This window comes from Lepisosteus oculatus, chromosome 17, assembly GCF_040954835.1.
Source record: "Lepisosteus oculatus isolate fLepOcu1 chromosome 17, fLepOcu1.hap2, whole genome shotgun sequence".
Lineage (NCBI taxonomy): Eukaryota > Metazoa > Chordata > Actinopteri > Semionotiformes > Lepisosteidae > Lepisosteus > Lepisosteus oculatus.
This window is the reverse complement of record NC_090712.1, coordinates 2,617,707-2,642,546: the sequence shown is the minus strand read 5'-3', so window position 1 is coordinate 2,642,546 and position 24,840 is coordinate 2,617,707. Positions and strand designations below refer to the sequence as shown.

The window sequence follows — 24,840 nt, the reverse complement described above, 5'->3', positions numbered from 1 at the left end:
CAGGAGCCTACTGCATAAACAGTCATGCAGGAGCAGTTTGTGCTCGCTTTAGAGAGAGGCCATGTTTCTTCAAGCGCTTGAGCTTTTTTTATTCCACCAGGAAAGAGAACAAATTCTCACGCACAACGACAACCTGGAGGCTCCTTTACGGCAGGACACTTAATGGGGGCAATCTGAGTGAGGAGTCCTGCCCATGGGATGCCACAGGGGACTGGAGCTCCCAGTGGCTCCTTTTTCCACTCTGATACACAGTATGTTCGCTAATCGAAAACCACTACTTAATACAGTCGCACTTTGTGAGCCAAGACAGCCAGCTGACTCAACCTGCCTGTGTCTGGGGAGAGGCTGCACCAGCTGAACCAACACCTGGCAGATCTCACTGGGAGAGGTACACACTGCTGGCTGCATTCGCTCAGTTAGAATAACGGAGCACATCTGGGCGGATGAATGAAGAGCAAAGTTACTCTCTAAAGCGAAATCTTGAAAAGACTAAAAATGCACATTTTGGGGAAACGAGTGACTGCACTACGACTATACACTAAAAATGTATGTGGAAAAAAAGGAAAATGAACTCGCACCACAATGATGTGACATAAGAAGACCTTTTCAGAAAATGTCAAACTGTTCAATAAGTGTACTTTAGCACCTATTTTACAACTGACATGGGTTCCCCCTGTGTGCTGAAGGCAGACTCATGGAGCTGAACAGCAGCACACATTAGTGCCACAAAACAAATGGCAACTGGCACTGCCAAGCTAATGTTCAATCTTGCTGGGATTTTCTCAGCGGTTCCCAAAGTTCAACACGTCCAGAATGAATAGATTTGTTAAAAATTCCAGGGCTAGACAGCATGGCCCCAGTGGGCTTCCTTTTAGGAGAAGTGATATAACACTGGTTAAAACTTAATATCTCAGTTTCCTGCCTTCTGGAAATGTACTCTCAACCAAAAGGCATTTCAGCAAAAAAAAAATGAATGAATGTAGCAGGCATAAGAGAATTCCTATCGTAGCTTAGACAGAGCAAGAGTTGTTTCCCTATGTACGAGCCTTAAGATAATCAGTCCCAGTGACTTCTGACCAGACAGAAAACTGATTTTATTATCCCCACTTGACGTGGAAAACAAAATCAACAATTCTAAATAAAATTCTTCCCGGAGGACCAGGACTAATTTAACCTCAGTTATTAATTCTACATTTTATCTAGAGAGGCCTCCTCAGCTCCACTGTAACTGGGGATCATCATGACTGCGATGTAGGACCTGCCATCATCGGTACTCTGAGCATAGCTCACTCTGACATCTGACATGGCTTCACCACGGTGAGGTTTCTTCCATGATCTTCAGCAGCTGTCATCTTTACAAATGCTTTGGCAGCCGACAAGGAATAGGAAGGGCTCCAGCACTTGCCTTCCACCCCCCAGGAAGAGGAGGCCCAGGGCCATGTGGTGGGCCATGTGGAAGCCATAGTTCATCTCCCCACTGGTCTTCTTGTGCAGGAAGCGGCAGAGCTGGAGCACTTTGAGATTCCCCGAGCCGGCCATCACCATGGAGAGCGACAGCAGCACCATGCTCAGACACGTCTGCAGGTTATAGTGACCCGTCTGCGGCGAGAGGAACTGTTCAAACAAGCGATACCAGCAGCCGATAACGCTGAAGAGCGGGAATCATATTTCAATCCCCAGAAAGCTCTGATAAAGCCCCTTCAAGGTTAAACCTCAAATTAAAAGCCCCTAAAAATCTAAGATCATATAAGCATTTGGATGGAGAGCTGTTAATTGAAAAAGGAAACTGCACATCATCTTAATGCGTCAGTAAGAACCCACTTAGAATACTGATTTCACATTGGTCACCAAACCACAAACACAAGTCGACTGCCTTAGAAAGAGCTCAGAGATGAGTGACAAGAGTGGTTTCTTTTATTAGTGGATTGTCATATAAAACTGGTCAAAGAAACTTCTCTTTCTAGAATAAAGGACACGGAGAGGATTTGATACAAGCATATATCTTGCCTACTTCCAAGTATTAACTCATGACTGTACTTCTGACTCAGCAGAGAAACGAGGATGGAGGGTCACAACCCAGGGATTATAAAGTGAATTAATTTAGAAAAGAAAAAAAAGAGAAAAATAGTTTATTATAAAAAAGTTGTGTGGGTTTGGAGCAGGCTTCCCAGATTAATGTCCATACTCTGGGCTCCTTCAAGACGTGGCTGGATGTCATTTTATAATAAGAAAATATATTCAATTCCATTTTGTTTATATAGCACCTTTCACAACAAGTTTGCCCCAAGGCGCTTTACAATGCAAGTGACCGTACGTGTAGTCAATACAGAACAGAAAAGACCAGAAGACAACGGAGGAGAGGAACCAAAAACTCCTTAGTAAGGAGAACAAAAACCTCTGGGGGTCCAAGGTCAACTGGCTGCCCAACCCCTTTGGGCATGCTAACATTAAACAATTAAAAAACGAAATACATGAATAGGGGTATTAATCCATCCATCATGTCTCCTGTATGTCAGTACTCCATGCAGATCTCTGTAGACCAGCAAAATCCTCCTAAACGATAGCTATATCCACAATGTAATATATATATATAACACTTTGAAACTTAAAATGCAAGAGGCAATAAACGACCCCCCACTCATTTTCACCCTGTCTCCTTATTTAGTGACAAAAAATCACAAAACATTAGGTATACGCTCCCGAATGGTATTTCTGTATATCACTGCGGTCTGTAAGGCCATATTCAAAGACATAAAAACAGCATAAAAAGCGAAACTTACAACTGAAGCCGCCGAAGTCGACAAACACTGCATGAAGGTCCTTGCAAACTTGTACTGGAAGACAGTGCCAGAAAGGGGTGTCAATAATAATAATAATAATAATAATAATAATAATAATAATAATGTTGCAGATTGAAACAGTGTCAACTTCATCTCCTGAAGAGCAGCAGGATCTGCCCAGACCCATCCTACACCCTCTGCCTTCAGGCTGTCAAATCCTTTCACTCAAAGGGGAAGAAAACGAAGACCTGCGGTCAAACCAGAGGTTTACAGCCGCAGCCTGCCAAGCAGAACCTACAAGGAGATCATTAGGACTGGGTGTTTAAGAGGGATGGGAAAACATGCCGCGTGCTGGACCCCTGGGCAGAACTCCTTACCAAGCAGTCGAACGCATCTGAATTAGCAGATCCTGCAAACCGGAAGCCTACTGCCATACATGCCCCTGCAATGATGTAATCATGGGCTTGCCTAAGGAAAAGACAAGATAGTGTTGAAGCAGATATAAAAAAAGTAAATGCTTAGTAAAATAAGGAATTCATTTCTGTTACACAGATCTCTTCCTCTAAGAGTAAGACCTTTTAGTTAAGGCATACTTTGAAAATAGTTTCTCTATCCCTTCGTCTTCCTCTGCTGTGGCAAAGGTCAGTTTGTAGCCCCACATGACACAACACAAGATGTGAAATATCACGTCCTGCCCATTCCTCTGCCCCGGTTTCCCTCCATGAACTGTGATGAAGTCTGCACTTACACCAGCGTTTCCATATTCAAGTCCTCTGAAGCTGGTCTGTCGTCACTTAATTCAATGTTTTCTTGTATAATCTGGAAACCAGGCATACAAAGAAAAATGCCAGTTAAGTCACAAAAATCTGACTTTAATGAGTAGGCATCCTACTGCCTGTTGTTCTTGAAGAATCTGTTGGGAAGCAAAAGTACTTTCTGTACACATGCTATACATGGAGCCCTGGCCAGCAGTGACCTGGCACTCGAACCCGAAGTCAATAGCTCTGTGTCCTGTATCTGGAGTACTATTACAGACCTCCAGAAAAACCACAAGCTGTACACTGCTGGTGTTTATCATAAAATCATCCTGAAAATTTCTTACGTGTACAGTAAGAAGGAGAATCTAATAACATTACTTACATGCAGGTTTGTCAAGGAAACATTAAGGAGAGAACAAATGCAACCTTTATACATTACTATAAAATACTGCTGTTCCATGCTGCTTCATTTCTATTGTTTAAAACGAATTTCTAGTCCTGCTGCACCTGATCTTTCTTGTTTTTGTGCTACAGATAATAACTGTTTTACATTTCAGGCTACTAACGACACACGCTCCCAAATAACCAAGCTATGAAACTCAAGCCTAAAGGAAATCAGCCTATTACAGACTATAGAAAGGTTAATACAAAAGCAAACAGACACAGGAAATCAGAAACCTGCTAATATTTCCATGATGATATTAGTCCACTACCGTATTCCTCTAAACACTGAACTCTAATTATAGGTTAGCAGAAAGCAATGAAGGTCGCTTCCTCATTAGAAATGCTTTAATTTATTAAGAGACAGTTTAATTATCTCTAAATAAGATTTAAAAGAAGATGGATAAAATAATTAAAATTCCAAATGTTTTGGAGATAAAAGACAACAGAAGTTAATCAACGGAGAGGTACTGCTGTAGGTTTTATTAATGTGGACTGTAGCACTGCTGGTATGGGTGCTTAAGCTGTAAGCGATCAGATGTACTAAGCTTACCCTTTAACTGGGCAGTAAAAAGAGGCGACAGTATCTGTGACACTATTGCCCTACATTCAACCATCACTAAACATGTCCACTGTGGCTGGCCCACTTACTTGGGGAACATTGCTGTTGATCCACTCAGAATTTGGTAAAATCTCCTCCCACATGATAAGACATCGTGCAAGAGTCTGAAAAGATACGAGAGGAGAGGTTTCAGAAATTCAGAATTGTTTTGAAACTGTTCATTCATTCTGTGCATGGGTACCCATCACTCCCCCTCTGATGATACTTTAGTCTTATGAATTCAATGGTAAAATTTTACAGGTAGTTGTTAGCAGGCACTGGATAATCTTACCAATTGTTTCTCTTCTGAGCAACAATTAGTGTTAGTAAACTTACAGAAATCTGCAGCATATACAGTTCAAAATAACTGCATTTCAATGACTGAATTCTCATCAGTGACATCATTACCACACAGAGAGAGATACACAAAGATTCTGAAACATGATGCATCTGCTTTTCACAGAGAGCAATAACACTGCATTCTGAAAGCTGAGAGTGAGCGTGGTCATTCTTTTAACCAATTGTAGTGTTAAAGGCATTATTCTCAACTCTTGTACACGATGACTACAGGAAGCAAAACATTTAACAGCCACTTCATAAAATAGCGAGAGGGAACGGTCACAACTTTATTACTCACCCTCAGCAGCAAAAACTCTGGTTTAATGAAGTCTAGCAGAAACATGGTATCTGGGGCTCGCAGCCAGTCTGCAATAGACCTGTTTGATGATGAGGGTGAGAGGTACTGTCAGGAGCTGCACAGTGTCATGAAAGAAGCTGCAGCTCGTAGACACACTTGTCATAAATCCTGTAAATACTATGAAACACAACACAGCAGCAGGTTTTCTCTTAAGCTCAACAGCAATAAGGAAGTAATGCAATGCCACTGCGCGATACCTACCTGTTATTAGTCTTTAGGTAGATCATCGCAAGAGCAAGCGTTGCACCAGGACAGGTTACGTCCACGTTAATGGTGTCTCCCTCCTGCCGTAAACAGAAACAAGCGTGAGCTGCTGATGTCAGCAGAGCAGGTATCACGACACTCGGTACGGGCACTCGTGCAAGACTGAAATCGAGAAAGCTCTCAAAAACGTGTAGTTGCAAATATTACATTATCAGTGTTAATTTCAGTTCCTGCCGCACTACCAACATTGAACCATGGTGCACCACAGAAAACGCAGCACAGTCTTCTTGAGCTATCATCTCTAAACTCAACAAACACTGGGGTCTTGCAGCTCTGTCACAGCTTACAATGGAAGCACAGATAATACTTTTGGACACAAACTTTACTTGCCAATTCTTTGCACTGAAAAATCTTTATGCACGCCAAGTTTTAAAGATGGGGGTATGTGATGCAACCAAACGAGTTTCTCCTGAGCCTCAAGCCTGACTGTGATAATACCCCAGCATTACGCTTCTCCTGAAAAACACAACCAAACCCTTTCGTCACCCTGTCTTTTTACCTTTATCTGGTAACTCGGGGACTTGTGTTTCTCCCTGTTGATACCGGAATGGGAACGCCTGTGTCCTCCGACCATGTACTGGTAAAGTTGCTCAGGCACATTTAGGTCAGACATGCCTGTCAGGTTACTGCCATGCTGAAAACGATATAGCTTGAAGTTAACGATTTCATGTGGTGGCTCTCCTTCACTCAGGATTCCTACAGGAGGGTCACTCTGATAATACAGCAATCATGACAGCAGGTAAAGGATTAGCTGATTAATGGGCAGTATGGCCTCCTCTTGTTTATCTCTTGAACTATCTGCATCTACTGTTTGAGTATTTTAAAATATCAAATACTCTTACCCCAAGACAGACCATGCCAAGAGCCAAACCCGCCGCCAGAGAGTAGGATTCTCGGTCTGTGCAGTACTCCATCTCTGGCCCGGGAGGACGACCTACAGGCAATTTTGCAAGGCAATTTTTAATGAAGGTTTTTTTAACATTTCTGGAGCAGAAGTGGCTTATAGACCTGGATCATATTCCAGTACCTACAGTTTTAACCATCATGAGCGATGATAAGATAGTTAGCACACCAACAGCAAAGGGACCTACGGTATGTACACAGATGGTCAGACTGGAATTAATTAGGGACCAAAGCATTAGAAAAGAATGAGAATGAATTAAGGTAGCACTCGTGCAAGTGTCTTACAGGGTGCAAGAGCTGAGCTATGAGTCCATCACCCCTGTAATGACAATATTAAGACGGACGTCACTTTTTACAAGAGTGAGAGAAGTATAAAAAAAGAGGCTCGTTAAGTCACTCAAGACTATGCCCAGGAACATTCCAGTTTGCAAGTCCCTCGTCTTTACCGCTGGGCCAACCTGCCACCCTCACGTCAGCCCCAACACTGACCTATCTCCGCCAGGAGGACCTCAGCATTGCGCCGGTGACCGGTCCCCTGGTACACCAGGCCTATTCCCACAACCGCTGCCACCTGGACGTTGTGCGGCACGTCGAGCTCCGTGGATGTGGGCGGCAGCAGGGCCGGAATGTGGATGCTGAGCAGGCGTGTGATGGACATGTCCATGGTCCCCAGCTTGGCCGCAGAGACGCCGAGCACTAGGCCAATGCTGGTCATTTCGTGACCCTGAGGGAGTCACAAGAACGGATCAGGAGAACCAGCTCAGCCCCACTTCCTGCCCTTCTCAATCTGGATCAGGAGAACCAGCTCAGCCCCACGCCCTGCCCTTCTCAATCTGGATCAGGAGAACCAGCTCAGCCCCACGCCCTGCCCTTCTCAATCTGGATCAGGAGAACCAGCTCAGCCCCACGCCCTGCCCTTCTCAATCTGGATCAGGAGAACCACCTCAGCCCCACGCCCTGCCCTTCTCAATCTGGATCAGGAGAACCAGCTCAGCCCCACGCCCTGCCCTTCTCAATCTGGATCAGGAGAACCAGCTCAGCCCCACGCCCTGCCCTTCTCAATCTGGATCAGGAGAACCAGCTCAGCCCCACGCCCTGCCCTTCTCAATCTGGATCAGGAGAACCACCTCAGCCCCACGCCCTGCCCTTCTCAATCTGGATCAGGAGAACCACCTCAGCCCCACGCCCTGCCCTTCTCAATCTGGATCAGGAGAACCAGCTCAGCCCCACGCCCTGCCCTTCTCAATCTGGATCAGGAGAACCACCTCAGCCCCACGCCCTGCCCTTCTCAATCTGGATCAGGAGAACCACCTCAGCCCCACGCCCTGCCCTTCTCAATCTGGATCAGGAGAACCAGCTCAGCCCCACGCCCTGCCCTTCTCAATCTGGATCAGGAGAACCACCTCAGCCCCACGCCCTGCCCTTCTCAATCTGGATCAGGAGAACCACCTCAGCCCCACGCCCTGCCCTTCTCAATCTGGATCAGGAGAACCACCTCAGCCCCACGCCCTGCCCTTCTCAATCTGGATCAGGAGAACCACCTCAGCCCCACGCCCTGCCCTTCTCAATCTGGATCAGGAGAACCACCTCAGCCCCACGCCCTGCCCTTCTCAATCTGGATTGAGGATTCAGCCCAATGCAATTACTCCTCTTAATATTTTTTAAATAGCCTAAACCTTTTTCATGTTAGCACCAGCTCAGCCACATGTAGGATAAGGAGCAGCTCCACGAGATTCATTACAGGCTGAAATGTTATTTTCGGCAGAGTGAATACTTTTGGTGGAGCTGAATTTATGGTCAAAAAGGTAAATATTGAAATTGTTCATTTCCCCAAGCAGAAACAAACTGCCATATTAATGAACATTAATAAGACATTTTGGAAACGCTATAGAACCTAGTAATGAGCATTCACTTTCCCAGCTGTAGCATGAACACCAGCTAGAAGACAAGTGATCACAATGGGCATATTGAGTATCTTTATAAACAAGCAAACTAACATCATTAAAGAAACTTTAAAACCTTAACAATGACCTGAGGTCTCAACTGAAAATAAGCTAGGTACACATATAAAAGTAGGACACAGATATGTACAGTAAATTTTGTGTGTAAACAATCCTATTTGAATTTCTTTTTTGGCACTGTGACCTTTCGGAATGAAGCTGCTGTGAAACTGCTTTGATTTCTGGACAATAACATTTTTTTCACAGAGCCGCATAAAAAGATCAACTCCAATTCTTGTGGCATTAAGCAGAGCCTCGTCTCAGCACCTGCCTGTACACTCTAAGAAAAACAAGTACCCGTTTGAGAAAATCCTGCACTTTGAAGGGCTCAAAAGGGAGAAAGCACAAGGTATTAATCATTTACCGCCATATCTTTTAAAATTCAGATGTGTTAGATAACAAGTGCAACCACAGTCTTATTACAGGCAGTTTTAACTGGAAACGAAAGAGTTAATTTGCGTCAGACTCAAGGAAAATGTCAAACTGAAACACAGCTTCGCTTTTACATTTCCCTCTTTACTTTCATGTGAGAAAAAAACAGGATGAGAGCAATGCAGAGGACAATATTATGCAAAACCAGGTGTTCCACTTTGGTGTGTATTTACTGAAAAAAGTGCCTGAGAAAGTCGTGAGTTCTGATACCAGTATGTGGGTTTAGATGCACTTCACTTAGTGAATGAGCTTTTTCAATCAAAATGATCAAAAGATTTTTTAGGGGCCTCTATTGTATTACCCTGTCTTCCCTGAGCTCCATGCATCTGCATTCTCAGAAGCAGAGATCTAAGTTTAGCAACGGGTAAAATACAAATATCTAATAGCTTTGAGGATGACAAAAATAATGCCTCCAATTAAATAAATTAATTAATCATCACCTGGAGCAAGTGATTCTGTCTCACGTTTGAAGCCAGTATTCTAGCTGGGCTGGATTAACTCATTTCTTAAGTAAACCTTCTTGTGTTCTTGGCTCCTGGGCAGAGCGGAGGAACACTGTCCAGCTCGCTGAACTCTACCCGAAAGGTGATTTTGGCCAGGCGTGGCACCGGGAGGCTCTCTGACCTTGCTGAGGTAGTCATGGATGTTGAGGGTGGCCAGCTTGGTCAGGTGCCCGTTGAGGCCCAGAGCCATGAGGAAGCCGGCGTATTCATTGGCCAGCTCCGAGTTCTTGGGCTTGTTGTAGGCTATCCAGGCAGAGTCCACCTGGGAGGCCGGGGCGATCTTCAGGCCAGCTGCCACGCCGTTGTGGAAGCTGGACCAGCTGGTCATGTTGGGAGGGACGTCAATGTTGCCGCTGTTGAGATCTACGGTGGTATTCCTGGGCGGGCCTCGACCTGCAAAACAACCACAGTAGTGTTTCACAAACTCCTTTGGACTCTGGGCTCTTAGTTAATATCAACAATGTTATCTGCAGGTCTTGTTCTTGCATCTAGATACAGGGATAAGCATCCTGACCAAATCAGTACCATTCTGCACCCTTAAGGAGCATTACAACCTCACAGCTGGTATAATGCAGGACTAAGCAGTCTTGTCTACTGTTGCGTGTGAGGAGTAGTCACATGTTGAATTTCCTATCAAAAGGTCTCTATTTGGCACCTTGAGAGCAATGGGGAAAAAGTTCCTGTTCACTCAACATCTGCTAAAGAGAATGATTCGCCTTGCACAGGATCTTTTAATTGGATAACACACTCTTTTCTTCACTCTTTCATTCTTAAGAGTCTCTCTGTTGCCAGGTAGAGATCTATATCTGTAGAAGGCAGGCCTCCGATACTCACAGAATTGTAATATCTCTAAATAACAGTAATGAAACTGTTTTGTATTATAGTAATTTATTAAAATAATAGCTTTTCTTGTTTACGGCTTCTGTTTGGTCATTATTACCAGGCTGTATCTGAGAAACCAAGAACACACATGCTGTGTTGCGCTCAGTATGTCCTGATTATTGGGGATGAAATTATTATTAATCTTTATACCCGGCTTGCATAGCAAATTGGTGACAGGACCTGATACCGAATATTGATCTCACGGTTGATGTTTTGTAAATTTAACAAGCCCAGTTTGTCACAGTCAAACTGCAGGGACCAGTCAGGTACTGTACACAGCAAAGCAATGAACATGGAACTGCAACCAAAGGATCATAGCCTTTGAAGTACTTGAACAGCTCGACAACACAACATCTGTTGAGCAGTTATTTACAGAAATGTTAAGTGATGAATTCTGGCACTGGTATCCTGTTTACACATTGAACCAGATGCTTTCTCCTCCCTTCTCCCATTTGATAAGCCTGTGCTTCTAGCTACATTCTCTATAAAGATCGGTCAGGTCTGGCCAGAGCATCTGGAATGACCTCAACAACAGCTACATACTGGGGGAAAAAAAACCCAAATGAGATGATTACAGCACAACGCAAACCGGATGTCTGAATATTAAGACGAGAAACAGGCAACAATCGAATTAAACGAAGCAACCACATCGTACACTTGTGAAAGACTCAAGTTTGCTTTGCTGTGATCCAGTTCAAAAACTTTCTCCAGTACAAAGAGATGCAATCTGACTACATACTATGCTTCTGCAGAGTAGTGAGCAAATGTTTAAGAACACTAAGTCTGGATGTATTTATTCATTGTTAGGACATGCCAAACAGGGAAACAACCAGGAGAGTTTTGAGGAACAAAGAAGGTAAGGTACACAGCAAAGCAAACATTTGGTTCACATCTGCATGGTTCAGGCTTATTTATTGTAGAGGCTGTACACTGACTATAAGAGAGGTTGTTATAGCTGAAGAGGTGAGATATGGCTGAAACACCCAAAGCCTCCTAGGCAAGGGCTGGTGAAAAAGCAGACAGAGGCAGCTGGAGCCAGGCTGATAGGAGACTGGGAACTGGAGCAGGACCGACCAAGGCCACCGGTAAACAGGCCGAGACTGCAAACTGGAGCAGGACCGACCAAGACCACCTGTAAACAGGCCGAGACTGAGAACTGGAGCAGGACCGACCAAGACCACCGGTAAACAGGCCGAGACTGGAAACTGGAGCAGGACCGACCAAGGCCACCTGTAAACAGGCCGAGACTGGAAACCGGAGCAGGACCGACCAAAGCAACCTGTAAACAGGCCGAGACTGCAAACTGGAGCAGGACCGACCAAGACCACTTGTAAACAGGCCGAGACTGCAAACTGGAGCAGGACCGATCAAGACCACCAGTAAACAAGACGATCTCCAATCAGCGGAGAGCAGAGGCTTAAATTGCTAATCAGGGATAATGAGTGAGGCAGCTGGGAGGGCTTGCCGAATCCGGTGTGTGTGTTGGAGAATGTGACTGGTCTCTAAGGAGACCAAGAGCTTTGGTCTTTCTTTTGCAAGAACATGCATTTCAAATACAACAGACTGCAGATTGAAATCACAACATTCACATTCTTCTGATTTTACACAGATCTAATAGTTATTTGAGTGGCACTCTCTGCACTCCTACTCAAGCCACCCTGTGTCTATTCATTTAGTGAAAACACTTGCCTCAGAAGTCACAGCTGCAACACAGACAACAAATAAAGATGGGTGTTCTTCAAAACACAAAATCACATACCGGTCAGATTGAGTTTGGGGATTGGGAGGGGCTCTGTTAGCACAGGGTGATGGGAAAACAGCGTAAACAGCCCCCTCCCTACAGGCAGGGCCATGGTGCGCTGACACAGCTGCAGCAACCTAGAAAAGAGAGAGATAAGCAATCATAGCACAGAGCTGGAAAACCTCAAGCTTTGTAACACAGCCATTTAACCCATTCATGCTCACATTTTTCATAAATAGGTTTCCCTTAGAATACATATCATTGTTATTTAGCTGACACACGTATCCAAAGACTTCCATGTAGCATTCATGACTTCAACACAGAACCATTGCTGAACCACAACAATTTACAGAGTGCAAAAGCTACATAAAGTGTGTGAGCAGATGTGAGTTAATTTAGACAACTTGCGAGCAGATACTGCAAAACCTGCTATGAAAAGCTAATGCAGACAGCAGATAACCTACAGTTCTAAAGTACTCATTCTGCAGTCTAGGCAATCTGGTTGCCTAGCTATAGATACAGCTATAGGAGCGCTAGAGTTCTATCACTTAAATGTAACAAATACACAACCATAGAATCTCACTGGCATCCCACCACACACACTGGACTCCAGACTTTAATGACTTCAGAGAGAAGTTATTTAAACTGCTGTTCAGGAGTGCATTTTGCCAGCTTTGCTACCAGTGTATTGTAGACTGACTTCTCAATTAGAAAGGTGAGCTACTTTGATAATAAGAATAACTGTTCAGGTTAACTGGCGACTCTAAAGCTCCCCTGCATGTGTCAGTGTCTGTCAACCCCTACTGAGTGTTGTCCCATCTCCGGCCGTTTGCTAGTTTAGGCTCCAGCTGCTGCAGAGGTGGATGGAATGATAAAAATGGGGAAAAAAGAAAACTGGCACCTAATTACCTTAATTACTAATCCCTAAGTACCCCCACTCCAGACAAAAACCATGGTGAACCATCGGAAGCATCCCAGATCAAGGCATGTGCACGGTCCACTTCAGTCTGCACTTGCAAGACCACCATAGAATCTCAAGTTCATGCTATTCGAATCTGCATCTCACTGCTAGCCTAGATTCTGAATAATTGTGCCTGGATTCCAGTTTTCACCCAGGACTGAGCGCCCCAAGCCGGAGGTCCGGGACACACTCACTTGTTCTCCTTCTCTTCGATGTACTCGTGGTCGCTGACTTCGGGCAGGTGGACCACATTGACCCTCACGGGGCGGGAGCTCTGCAGCAGCCGCCTCACTTCCTGCACCCGCAGGTCTTGGCTCCAGATCAGAGACATCACCTCGTGGTTCATGTCATTCATCCCATCATCCTCCTCTTCTGCCTCGCTGGCAGACGGCATGTCGAGCGTTATTCCCTGGCCAACCGTCTGAAAGTCAAAACACGGACGCTGGGAAATCATGACTTTTAAAGGAGGAGGGCATCTCTTTCCAAGAAAACAGCCCCTTGGAAACGCACAGAGGTAAACACAAGCAAAAGAAAAAAATCTCAAGACACAAGGAGAATCGCCAAAGATGAAGGTGAAGGCAACATGTTTAGATCTATATAGCACCAAAAGGGTTTTAACTGCTGGATTTTTTAGACAATGCATCATTCAGTTTTTCTCAAATGGAAGATTAAGTATTCTAGCCCAAAGCAGAAACGCCTTCTCTGTTGGCATGGGGGCATGCAATAATGACTTCAAGCAATTCAGGCATTTTAAGGTTGTCTCCAAAGCGCAGAGTTAATAGGAGTGATGTCACAACCCAGCGCTGCACGAGGCCGAAGGAAAAGAATCGCTATCCTGGCTCAGGGCCTAAAATTAGTTTCAAACAGAGGCGATGACAAAGATGTGTGGGTTCCAAACATCTGCCTTTTTAACAATCCTTGCAGTCAACACACCCGAAGATTATTCATTTACTGCCACCTACTGTAATTCATCACACACTGATCACACATTGCACTTGACTACTAAGCCCAGGGCACAAACGTACCGATTTCCCTTTGGCCAGCGTGAACTCGTGTGCCTGTTTGGTCAGGTCCTGCCGGCCAATCAGCAAGCACACGTCTTCTGACCACTCCGAGGACGGCTGTTCGCGACACTGGTATATGGCATCTCTGACGGGAAGAGCGACACCAAAGGGAACAGATTCCAGGTCTTTGAGCGTAAAACCTACAGAGAAAACCACAGAACAAGCCATCTGTTGCGGTCACCGGCGTGAAGTGCTAACTATTGCCTTTGTGAATTCTAGTTTTATAGCTTAGAAACTATAAAATATAATCATTTCATCATCATTTCTTGCGGGTGGGGGCAGCGTGAGTCGAAGCATCCGTTCCTTGGAAGAAGCCGGGCTACTGCCCTTCATCAGTGAGGCAGGGCAGCTCTTTCCAGAATCTCACAAACTCTCCTGCTCGTAGTGTTAAATGCCCTTCCCCTTAGTCTCCAATCTTGTCCTGTGGGTTGTATTTCACTGGTGATCCTGAAGAAGCCCTTTGTGCTGACACTGTCGATACTTTTTTTTTTTGAGGACTTTGAACAGTCGAAACAAATTTACAGACCATGATTCAAATTTTGAATGCATCCTTTGACTTATACATCAAAGTATGAGCTGTTCAATATAAGCAGAAAGAACCAGGAAGCCATTCATTCTACATTAAAAATGATTAAAAAAACATTTTGTATTTGAATATACTGGCTTCTCCAAAATGTTATTTTGAACTCATGTATATTTCATGAATAATGCCCTAGCTCAAGCTGGTAATAATGCCAACACACTTGTCCAGGTTGAGAGCTGTATAATATTAGCACACCTATTCTGTACTCTATAGAAATTCAGCGCATTTCAGAATTTAACATGGCTAGCAGGGCAGGTGTTAGTTAAAAAATGATGCACACCGAATAAAAGAATGGCTTCAACTGCCATATAACAGCTGCACTCTATTAAGAGAAAAAAGAAAGTCCATCAACTACATGCGGTTTGTGCCACTATGGGAATGTCATAAATTGATTAGATTTGTAGAGCCTGTAGCCCATGAGTCACTCTGAAGACAGTGCAGCATTACCTGTATGTCCTAGGGTGAAAAAAAACACCGAGAACACACTGTGTTACAGAAAGTAACACTGTCTGTTTCGGATGGCAGTGCAGAGGTGAGAATGCAGGAACCAAGTTAAAGGGGAGGTGCTGTGGCTCTGTGGCTCAGGATCTGCGTCTGTGGCTGGAAGGTTGCCGGTTCAAATCCCGCAGCCGGCAGAGGAATCCTACTCCGTTGTGCCCCTGAGCAACGCCCTTAACCCCAGCAGCTGCAGGGGTGCTGTATAAATGCCTGACCCTGCGCTCTGACCGCTAGATTCTCTCCCTGTCTGTGTGTCTCATGGAGAGCAAGCTGGGGTATGCGAAAAGAAATTCCTAATGCAAGAAATTATATATGGCTAATAAAGTGATCTTATAAAGTGCCTCAGAACACAACAGGGTTTCACACGTCAAAAATTAAGAAAAGCCAACAAGGCAAAGGGCTGTAATTCTGGGGGGTTGAACCTGACCAGTCCAAGAGTTCTTGCCTTGCTAAAAATATTTATTTTAAAACAAGCATATCTTTTCCGCTTTGAGAATTTTCAGAAAAAAACCCCACACTATTTACCTGCAGATGCTAACCAGATGACAAGCTTTTCTGCCAGGCTGGAATTTGGTGCACTCAGTCTCAAACCGCTCAGCCTAGAAAACAACTGTGTGTTATCCACTCTGAAATAACGTTCAACTCTTACACATACAAACAGTGAGCTCACAGGACGAGGCCCAGTTTCTGAAGGAATGAATCACCTATGACTTGCAGCTTACTGACAGTGCCACATTGTAGTGTCAGGCTGTTCTCGTATCATACAAAGCTGCACATTAATTGCCAAGCAGCTGGTGACATTTAATTTTTTTTTCTGTTGACAGAAATGGGCTTGAAAGTAATTAAATTGAGGGAAACATTCACGTTAGCATTGGAACTTTAAAAAAAAAATCATGATTTTAGGACGTACGGCCAAACGTTATGCAGTTCTAGCATTAAGTAAATAATGAATATGCAATTCTGCTTATCAAGGCCAGGATATTGCAGAAAACACTTACATCAAAGAGTCTCAGCACTGCCTTTATTGAAATACAAATGGTTTGGTATCTTGTAAAAACTTTTCACTTGCTGCTATCTCTACAATGGTATCATAGTGACCAGGTCAGTTACTAATCAAGTTACCTTTTATTTGCTGTCTGTTCATTAGGATTTTTCTTCTGTCCTGTGGAGAGAAAAATACGCATAATATGTATTTGCATTAGAAAAAAGGTTTTTGGAAAGGCCATACAACCAAGAAGGCAGCAGCTTCAGCAGTGATACAGGATCTCCAAAATTAATATTTCCAAAAGAGTGTGTGGGAGTTTCTTCAGTTGGGATCTATGCATTTTTTCTTCTATGCATCTATTATTTGTTTGAAAAGGTGTGCAGATGTTTCTACTTTGTCTCACAATAAAGGAAATGTAAAATATGTATTGCACATATGGAAAATAATTAAATACTTTAGCTTGCTGGCACAGGCTATCGGTACCACTTACTCATTCCTAAGACTAATGCTGGCTCACTCACGACTCGGAAACTCTCCGTCTGATAATTAAACATCTGCTCGGGCTAATGGAAGCCTTCTTGTTCTGAACAGATGTGAGAATTCATCATTTCATGATATCTGAACGTTTTTGTTTTAGGAGTTTATCACCTCCAAGAGGAGGACAGAAAATGTGATAATAAGGTTGTGATCTCTACAGCCCCACAATCCTAAGGCTGGGGACAATTTGTTAAAAGCCTGTCAAAAATAGGGAATATCTGAGAGCATTTGAAAAAAGCCACTACAGTAGTTGCAATACGACAGCAATCGACACAAATGTACCAGGGCTCGTGGGAGATCAGATCCCGCAGTTCCACAGTATTCCTGTGACACAGCCTAATCAATAACCTCAGGACATCAGTCATTATAGTAAGGGGAAAACAAAGTACATTGCCTAATAGTATTAAGATTTCTTGTTCTTACAGCATTCCATATATTAACATAAACTTCACACTGGAAGAGATGCTGACAAACACTATGTAGCATAATATATTTAGAATTTGTTGGAATGTGTGCTTTTTTAGATTCTATGGGGAAGGACGGGGGTTTCTTTTTAATAATTGCCCAAAAACTCTGGGCTACAGGTTCACGAACATGCATTACAAATGTGTCGCTTTCCTTCAAAGCAGGTGAGAGTCAACAATCTCCTTCTAATTCACTCATTTGAGAGTGGCAGCACACCTTGCTCATAGGAAGCTTCCCAGAGGGATTCCTACCTGCTGAGATTCTCAACAAGTATTTGGAAACTTCACTGGAAACGGCGCTGTCATCCCCGACAATGTACAAAGCAAAGCTCTGCAGAGGAAAGTGAACAATATGACAGCCTGCAATCCCCAAAGCACAAGCATGCACCTCAGCAGCACACTGAAAACCAGTTTCTACAAATAACAGGAGCACGTCACACTGTTAGCCATGTGTTGACATCCTTTGACCTGCTAGAAACAGGCATACGGAGTCAGATTTGTTTTTTTAAAAATGTACATCTCAAACAAAGTAAAATGAACTGAAGATGGAAGGGTTAGAAAATGTCCTTTACTGTAAAAATAATTTGTACATGTACATTACATTAAATTTACATTAAACGCGATGGATGCCTCTGAAACCAAAAGCGTTTAAAAAAGATGGGAGAAAGCAAAATCATCAGAAGGCAGCGAAAGAAAAGAATATTGTTTTCCTGTTAATTTATTGCTACTAAGATAAGACTTATTTAGTTCGTAGTGGCAAGAGTCCTAAATGTGTTGAAACTGGGCTATTTCAAGTTAAGAAAAGAAAGAGCAGCCTTTCAATGGAGCTGAAGCACAGAAAGTCAGACCTCTGACTGATTCAGATATCTGCTTTTAGGTTCAGGATCCAATCTCCTCCCATCAGGTGCGGCGTCAAGGCGCAGCTCTGTGGAGGTACTGAGCCATGACGTTTGCGTGTCCAGCGTCCACATCAGAGCGCAGCCCCAGGTCACGCCCATGTGCCAAACAACATCGGAAAGAGGATGTCCAAGCAAATACATGGAAGAGCACCTCAATTCGGAAGTTTACATACATCAGGTTTTCAGGTTGAAGATCAGTCCAAGCCAAAAACATGTTTACATTGAAGGTCGTTTTGGATAATATTTTAAAGGTCCACAATTTGACACCTAAATTGCCTGTACCACCATTCCTTTACTATTCAGAGGAGCACCAATGGCTAAGCTAAACTATTATTTGTTATACTTGCTAATTCAGTTTTCCTTGGTTAGGTAAATAGGCTAACCTTATAAAAATGATACCCCAGAGCATTTCAATAAAGAAAAAAAAGATGCCGCTTTTTATGAGATACAAGGTCAGCTTTTCTATGGCAGGCACGTCATTTCATTTAGCTTGATACAAGGAGACACTGCTGAGTTTAGTCATCTGCAGCATGTCCCTTAGTATGAATCAGTCAGTGCTTTCAAAAGCTTAATTATAAAACCCCAGCACACAACTCGAAATGGCCATTTCATTTAGCACATTCTCCCTCCAGCTGTGACTGAAATAAAACACAGCAGTCACTTAACATGACTGACAACTCCCCAAATTCCACTGCTACCTGGAAAAAATAAAGGAACCAGCACTGAAGTATTCAATATAGTTAGGTTAGCTCTTTGATATAAAAATAAACAGTTGAGTTTGCTTTTTAACTTACTGGAACTTAAAGAGAAATAAAACAGAAAAACATTCAACTTGGTTTAATTAAGTGATGGTATTCAGTCTTGTAAAGAAGTCTTGTAAAGATGTCTTTTTCCACTATTTTATACAGGTGGGAATATGAATACATTGCAATATTCATGAATAAAAACAGATTATTGCAATTTAAGAAGAGAACCAATGAACTAGGTATGAGCACAGTAAGGAAATCAAGATATTTTATCTTTGATTCTTGTGCAAACCAAGAACTGATTTCATAACTCAATCTCTGAAAATGTAAAAAAAAAATGTTTGCCCATTAGCTTAAGCATTCTGTACTCAGAAGAATACATCTCTGCAAAATCCTAGTTTTTGATATTTTTTTAAAGTACAGAAATCATACTAATATACTTATGCCAAAGCAAAACTTGTTAATGAGACTATCATTCAGTGACCACAGCAAGAGGAAAGATTCTATAGATCTACACTTATCCTATATTTCTATAATAATATTATGTGGAACACCCAAAACTGAGGAAATGTTCAAACAATGTGTCTTGTACTTTTTACCATTGTTGCCCTGCTGGCTTTTTTGTGTGGTATACTTTTCTCATGCTTCAGGTCAGCTTTTCGAAATTGTGGCACTGTCACCTGGTGAACCTGCCAGAACATAACTATCTCTATGGATTTATTTTCTCACACCTCCATGAGTATCGACGTCCATGTACAGTATGTTAAAGAATCTCATGCTGAATACAATCAGGACCACCATGTCCAACACTGACAGTACATTGTGCACATCTGTTCACACGGGAACAAGTACAGGTTTATTCCATGCTGAAAAGGGAAGAAAAGAAAACGTTTCGGCTGCCGAGCCTTCTTCGGGTGTCTGTACAGCTGCACGTGCTCATTACCATTAGAATGCATTTCTGCTGGAAAGGATGATGGATTGAAACTTAAACCGCGTAGCTCAAACAAAACAGATTAACTCTCGATTTTTTCAGGGTAAGACATACAATTGTGTCCTGTATGCGATCCAAATATATTTAACTGTTAGGTACTGATACCTCTTGTATGTGTCATGGTCATTCACCTTTGCAAGCAGTAGCAAGTCAATTCGAAGGAAACGTGTTTACATCCACAGGCGGCACATGAGATGCAGGCACACTAATTCCCACTAATTCAATTACAACACTAACTCAATAACGGCGGCTCTAATAGTCAAGCACTATAAACAAAAAAGAGTACATACCAAAACAAGCAGCTTTGTTCTTTCACAGATGCCAGGTAAATATGGGAAAGGCAAGACTTCCTCGCTCTTCAAACAGGAGCTCAGCCACCTCAGCACAGACGGGGGCTCGGAGGTGAAGAAGGATGGCTTATTCATCTGGCCAATCTGAGCTACGAGAGCAGGAAAGAAAAACAGGCAACAGGAACTTCAACCACGGCCACTTTCTTGGAGTTCTTAGCAAGGCGGAGTTGGAGTTTCCTAGAGATCGGGGCAAAGTGTCTTCATGAGCTTATTGCCTTCGTTAGAAACTGAGGATTTCAAATGACTTTCAAGAAACAGCTGAATGAGATCCTTGGGTGCATTAGCTACTATGGCCTGTGGACATTAGCACCCTGCAACTCACAACTGGCAGCACACTGAAGCTCAGCAGGTGTGAGCCTGGTCAGTACCTGGATGGGAAAACTAAGGCTGCTGCTGGAAGAGGTGTTAGTGGAGCGCTCAGCCTACATTCTGTGTGGGTCCTAATGCCCCAGCATGGTGACGGGGACAATCAATTGTAAATAGGCGCCGTCCTTCAGATCAGATAAGATAAGAGATAAGATCACTCTATTAGCCCTATACAATTTCTTGCATTAGAAATTCACCTTTTCGTATACCCCAGCTTGCTCTCCATGAGACACACAGACAGGGAGAGAAGCTTGGGGTCAGAGCACAGGGTCAGCCATTGTACAGCGCCCCTGGAGCAGCTGGGGTTAAGGGCCTTGCTCAGGGCCCCAGCAGGGAAGGATTCCGCCAACCTTCCAGCCACAGGCGCAGATCCTTAGCCACCGGCGGGCGCCCGTCTATAACATAAAACTGAGGTCCTGACTCTCTGTGGTCATTAAAAATCCCAGTGTGTTTCTTGAAAAGAGCAGGGCTGTTTGCTGTCTTGGCCAAATTTCCCCCTGAACTTTATCAATCATGGCCTCCGAATAACCCCCCATCTCTGAACTGGCTTCATTACTCTGCTCTCTTCCCCACTGAGAGCTGGTGTGTGGGGAGCGTACTGGTGCACTATGGCTGTTGTCACATCACCCAGGTGGGGCTGCACACTGGTGGTGGTGGAGGGGATCCCCATTACCTGTAAAGCACTTTGAGTTGAGTGTCCAGAAAAGCGCTATATAAGTGTAAGGAATTATTACTACTTCTACCATTAATAATGGCCAACCTCTCATTTGCAACCTCTGTTATTCTTGTGGAAATATTTTATTCAGAAAAATGAATTTTCTGACATGTCATAAGAAAAGGGACAAAGGTGGGCCAGCACCCTGAGCACCTGTCCAGTTCTGTCTTGGATGCATTCAAGCTTCCTGCAGCACAGAAAATGACCTCTGTAGTTATTAGTAAAAGTATAACTTTTGCTGCCCCCCCGATCTGTGCAACCCCCCCGCAAGGCATTATGGAGAACACAGCAGTCAAACAAGAAAAGCTCTGACGGGTGGCTGTGTTGGAAGAGCTTGCCTGCCCAACCTCATTCCCCCCACACCTACAGGTGCACTAGAGGTGGCTTGTAACTTCTTGCACTACTGTTACAATGAAATAGTCCCAATATACCTGGAACCAGCTTCACCAAAACAATCAGTTTGAAGGAAACAATGGCAGTGAATTACAAGAAGGGGAAATTATGAAGTGTACCTTGCAGCATTAACTGCTGTTGAGACAGCCAGTATTTCAATACATGCGATTGAGCTCATCACAGATAACATCTAAAAACGCATTTAGAGAAGTGACAGAAGGTCATGGGGCATTACTAGGGAAAATACGTGAAACCCTGTGCACACTCTCACCTCATAATCAGCGCTTACCTTGGTCAATCACACACACTTCTTTAAAGGTTCTAATGAAGGAGGGGTAATCACGCCAATAGAAATCAATATACTCTTCCAAGTGCAGATCCCTATGACCAAAAAAAGAAGGATTAGCACACCAAAATGGGCAGAGTGAGAAAGCAAAAATGCACAGTCCTCTGCCTGCAGGATTCCTATTTTTATATGACTTTAATACACATAATGTAGATCATTGCAATCTGGCTGTGTTTGTATCGTCTATAACCTCAAACAACTTAAAACCAGTTGGTTCAGAATGGATAAGAGATGTTAGAATTCGTCAACCAGATACTATGGTTAGTTATTCACTATAACACAGACACCCAGACGGCCTGCATGAGTAGTATTAAAACACTGAAGGACTGGCATTTAAACCGGTTTACCTCCTCTTCCCATTGTAATTGTGCTGGTTGTTATTCTAGCTTATTTGCAAGACAGAAATGGGCATTAAAAACCCTTCTGCCATCTGGTTTGTAAACCTACGGGGAGCCTGGCATTCAGTTTGGCAGAGATCGTTGCAATTTATCTCCTTGAGCATTGAGCTTTGGACAGTCGTCACTATAGCATTCGGCAGTAGGGCTCCTTCAGGAGTTTTAATGAGAGGCGATCAGGTTATCGTTGCAAGGTTTCCTTTTCTACAGCTCTGCTACAGTCCTCCTGCCGTTTTCACAGTTGGAACGCAAGCTGTATTATTTCCCATTCAGACGAGGCATGTGTCATATGCCTACTGAAACGGGAGGTTTCTCATTAATGTTTTGCACGTCCAACGACCTCTCGCTTTCTGCTTTTCACTTCTTTCGCTTTCCTGTAACAGTGTAGGAAGCGTTCATCGGGCTGAAGTGCAGGTGAATAGCTCTGGAAGGGTGGGAGGATGCCAACCAGAATACCCGATGACACAAAACAGTCAGTGACGAGTAAAAGTGTCGCGGTTCATCACATTATTCAAATGACTGTTGCATCTCCCGTCAGCTATACAGCTAACTACCAGCTACACAGCTAAGCCCCAGTTCTCACACTGCGCCCTGAGCCCTTCCTTCCAGTCCGCGCTTCTGTGACGAGGATTCGAGGAGCATCGCTATAAAAAAGGTAAAGGGACACCCTTTGGTGTAATGTCACCGTTCCATGAGGAATTGGGGGCGATTCCTTTCAATGGAGTCGCTCCGATGCGGACTTCAGACAAGGGCGCATTAAAAGCACTCACGAGCGCCCCTGTGAAACACAGATTTAGAAATAGGACACCCTGGGCCCTTGCAGACTTGAGCGAGAACACACATACGAAGGGCTTAAGACCCCAAGACTAAGTGTATATTTGGACACGGGCCCCCTTTCCCAGTGATGTCTAAAGAGGCGCGTCGTTTTTTTCCCATGGGAGCAGTGCAGTTACCTTACTGTCGTGGCGAGCAGCCATACCACACTGAATGTTCGCAACTGACAACCCACTGAAGCTCAGCCGGTCAGTACCTGGGTGGGAGACCTTCTGGGACAAACTAAGGTTACTGCTGGAAGAGGTGTTGAGGGGACAGTAGGTGGTCTGTGTGGGTCCTAATGCCCCCATTATAGTGATGGGGACACTATACTGGAAAAAAAAGGCACTGTCGGATGACATGTAAAACCAAGGTCCTGACTCTCTGTGGTCATTAAAACCCCCAGGTCATTTCTTGAATAGAGTAGGGGTGTTATCCCAGCATCCAGGCCAAATTTCCCAATGGCCTTTATCAGTTAAGGCCTCCTAATTATCCCCATCTCTAAACTTGCTTCATCACTCTGTTCTCCTCCCCACTGACAGCTGGTGTGTGATGAGTCTATAGATGGCACTATAGCTGCCATCGCATGATCCAGGTGGAGCCACACACTGGGGGTGGTGGAGGAGAGTCCCCATTACCTGTAAAGCACTTTGGGTGGAGTTTCCAGAAAAGCGCTGTAATAATTGCTTACACTTATATTTTGATTATGACTACCTTGCCAGCTGCTGTAGGAGGAGGACAAGTGAGCGCGTGCCCTTCCGCATGAGGGTGTCCAGCTTCAGCTCCTCGTACACCAGGTGCAGGACGAAGAAGAGGGCGGGGATGTGGCCGAAGAGCGGGGCGGTGGCGTCGAGGCCGAGCGGGGGCGAGGGGTCCTCGCTGGGCGGCAGGGCCCCGAGCGGATCCAAATACAGCGCGCTAGCCAAGAGCCTCGACTCCAGCTGCCGGTGGTAGTCGGAGCTCATCTGATACTCCCAGTCCTTCGCAGGCGACAAAAAAAAAAAAAAAAAAAGAGATGAGCGTGTCAATGGCGGTCACGTGCGGAGCAGCCCGCGCTGCTATCGGATTCTGCTGGGCGTCGGGAGCCTGGAACTTATCACTCGGACTCGGAAACTAGGGAGATTGTCCAGTTTACATCCCAGCACTCCCTCCCAGGGCCTCGAAGTCCTGCGTTATCACTAAGCAAACACAGCAGTAATAAAGTGAGGCAATATAAAGAGGTACAGTACCACTCTGTCTATGGATATTTCTCCCAACTGGAAACATTTAGCTTATGGCAGGAAATAAAACTCTTAAGGATTAATATAGAGTTGATGTGCTAGGTGGAAAGGTGTTGTAACTCTGAAAAAGATTTATAAGACTGGACTTGTAAGATGACAAATAAGAGGATCCATCTAAGTCAGTTTCTTGTTCAGTGTATATTGGAGTCAAGGAACTCATCCAGCTGTCTCTTGAACAATGCCAGAGAACCCATAACCATTTGGGTAAAGGTGTGCCTCCTGTTCTTGGTATTAAAGGCACTGCTATGTAGTTTCCACCTATGTCCTCATGTTCCAATCGTGTTTCAATGTTTCACTGTTAATTCTGAAAAAGTCATGTGGTTGGCAGTGCCTTTGGCAACTCTGAATGGTTGAGGTCAGGTCCCCTCAAAGGGGTCTTTTGTATTCAAAACTAAAAATTCAATTCTGCAAATCTGTCAGTGAAGGACATTCCTTGGTCACAGGAATGTCTC

At 44.1% G+C, this 24,840-nt stretch overlaps 1 protein-coding gene across 1 annotated transcript in view; it reads right to left on the bottom strand.

Moving 5' to 3' along the window:
* The window catches only part of anapc1 (anaphase promoting complex subunit 1), a 53,096-nt gene that overhangs the window by 8,690 nt on the left and 19,566 nt on the right, over positions 1-24,840 (bottom strand). Inside the window, exons 19-38 of the mRNA XM_069179868.1 lie at positions 23,823-24,088; positions 21,844-21,935; positions 20,021-20,169; positions 17,347-17,425; positions 16,231-16,270; positions 15,634-15,707; positions 13,989-14,167; positions 13,158-13,384; positions 12,021-12,139; positions 9,501-9,772; positions 6,934-7,168; positions 6,384-6,475; positions 6,041-6,175; positions 5,479-5,561; positions 5,218-5,296; positions 4,631-4,705; positions 3,529-3,599; positions 3,158-3,248; positions 2,781-2,834; positions 1,406-1,599 (exon numbers count right to left, since the gene is read on the bottom strand). Coding sequence (XP_069035969.1) covers positions 1,406-1,599; positions 2,781-2,834; positions 3,158-3,248; positions 3,529-3,599; positions 4,631-4,705; positions 5,218-5,296; positions 5,479-5,561; positions 6,041-6,175; positions 6,384-6,475; positions 6,934-7,168; positions 9,501-9,772; positions 12,021-12,139; positions 13,158-13,384; positions 13,989-14,167; positions 15,634-15,707; positions 16,231-16,270; positions 17,347-17,425; positions 20,021-20,169; positions 21,844-21,935; positions 23,823-24,088 — 2,606 coding nt within the window. The remainder of the gene's footprint in view (positions 1-1,405; positions 1,600-2,780; positions 2,835-3,157; positions 3,249-3,528; positions 3,600-4,630; positions 4,706-5,217; positions 5,297-5,478; positions 5,562-6,040; positions 6,176-6,383; positions 6,476-6,933; positions 7,169-9,500; positions 9,773-12,020; positions 12,140-13,157; positions 13,385-13,988; positions 14,168-15,633; positions 15,708-16,230; positions 16,271-17,346; positions 17,426-20,020; positions 20,170-21,843; positions 21,936-23,822; positions 24,089-24,840) is intronic.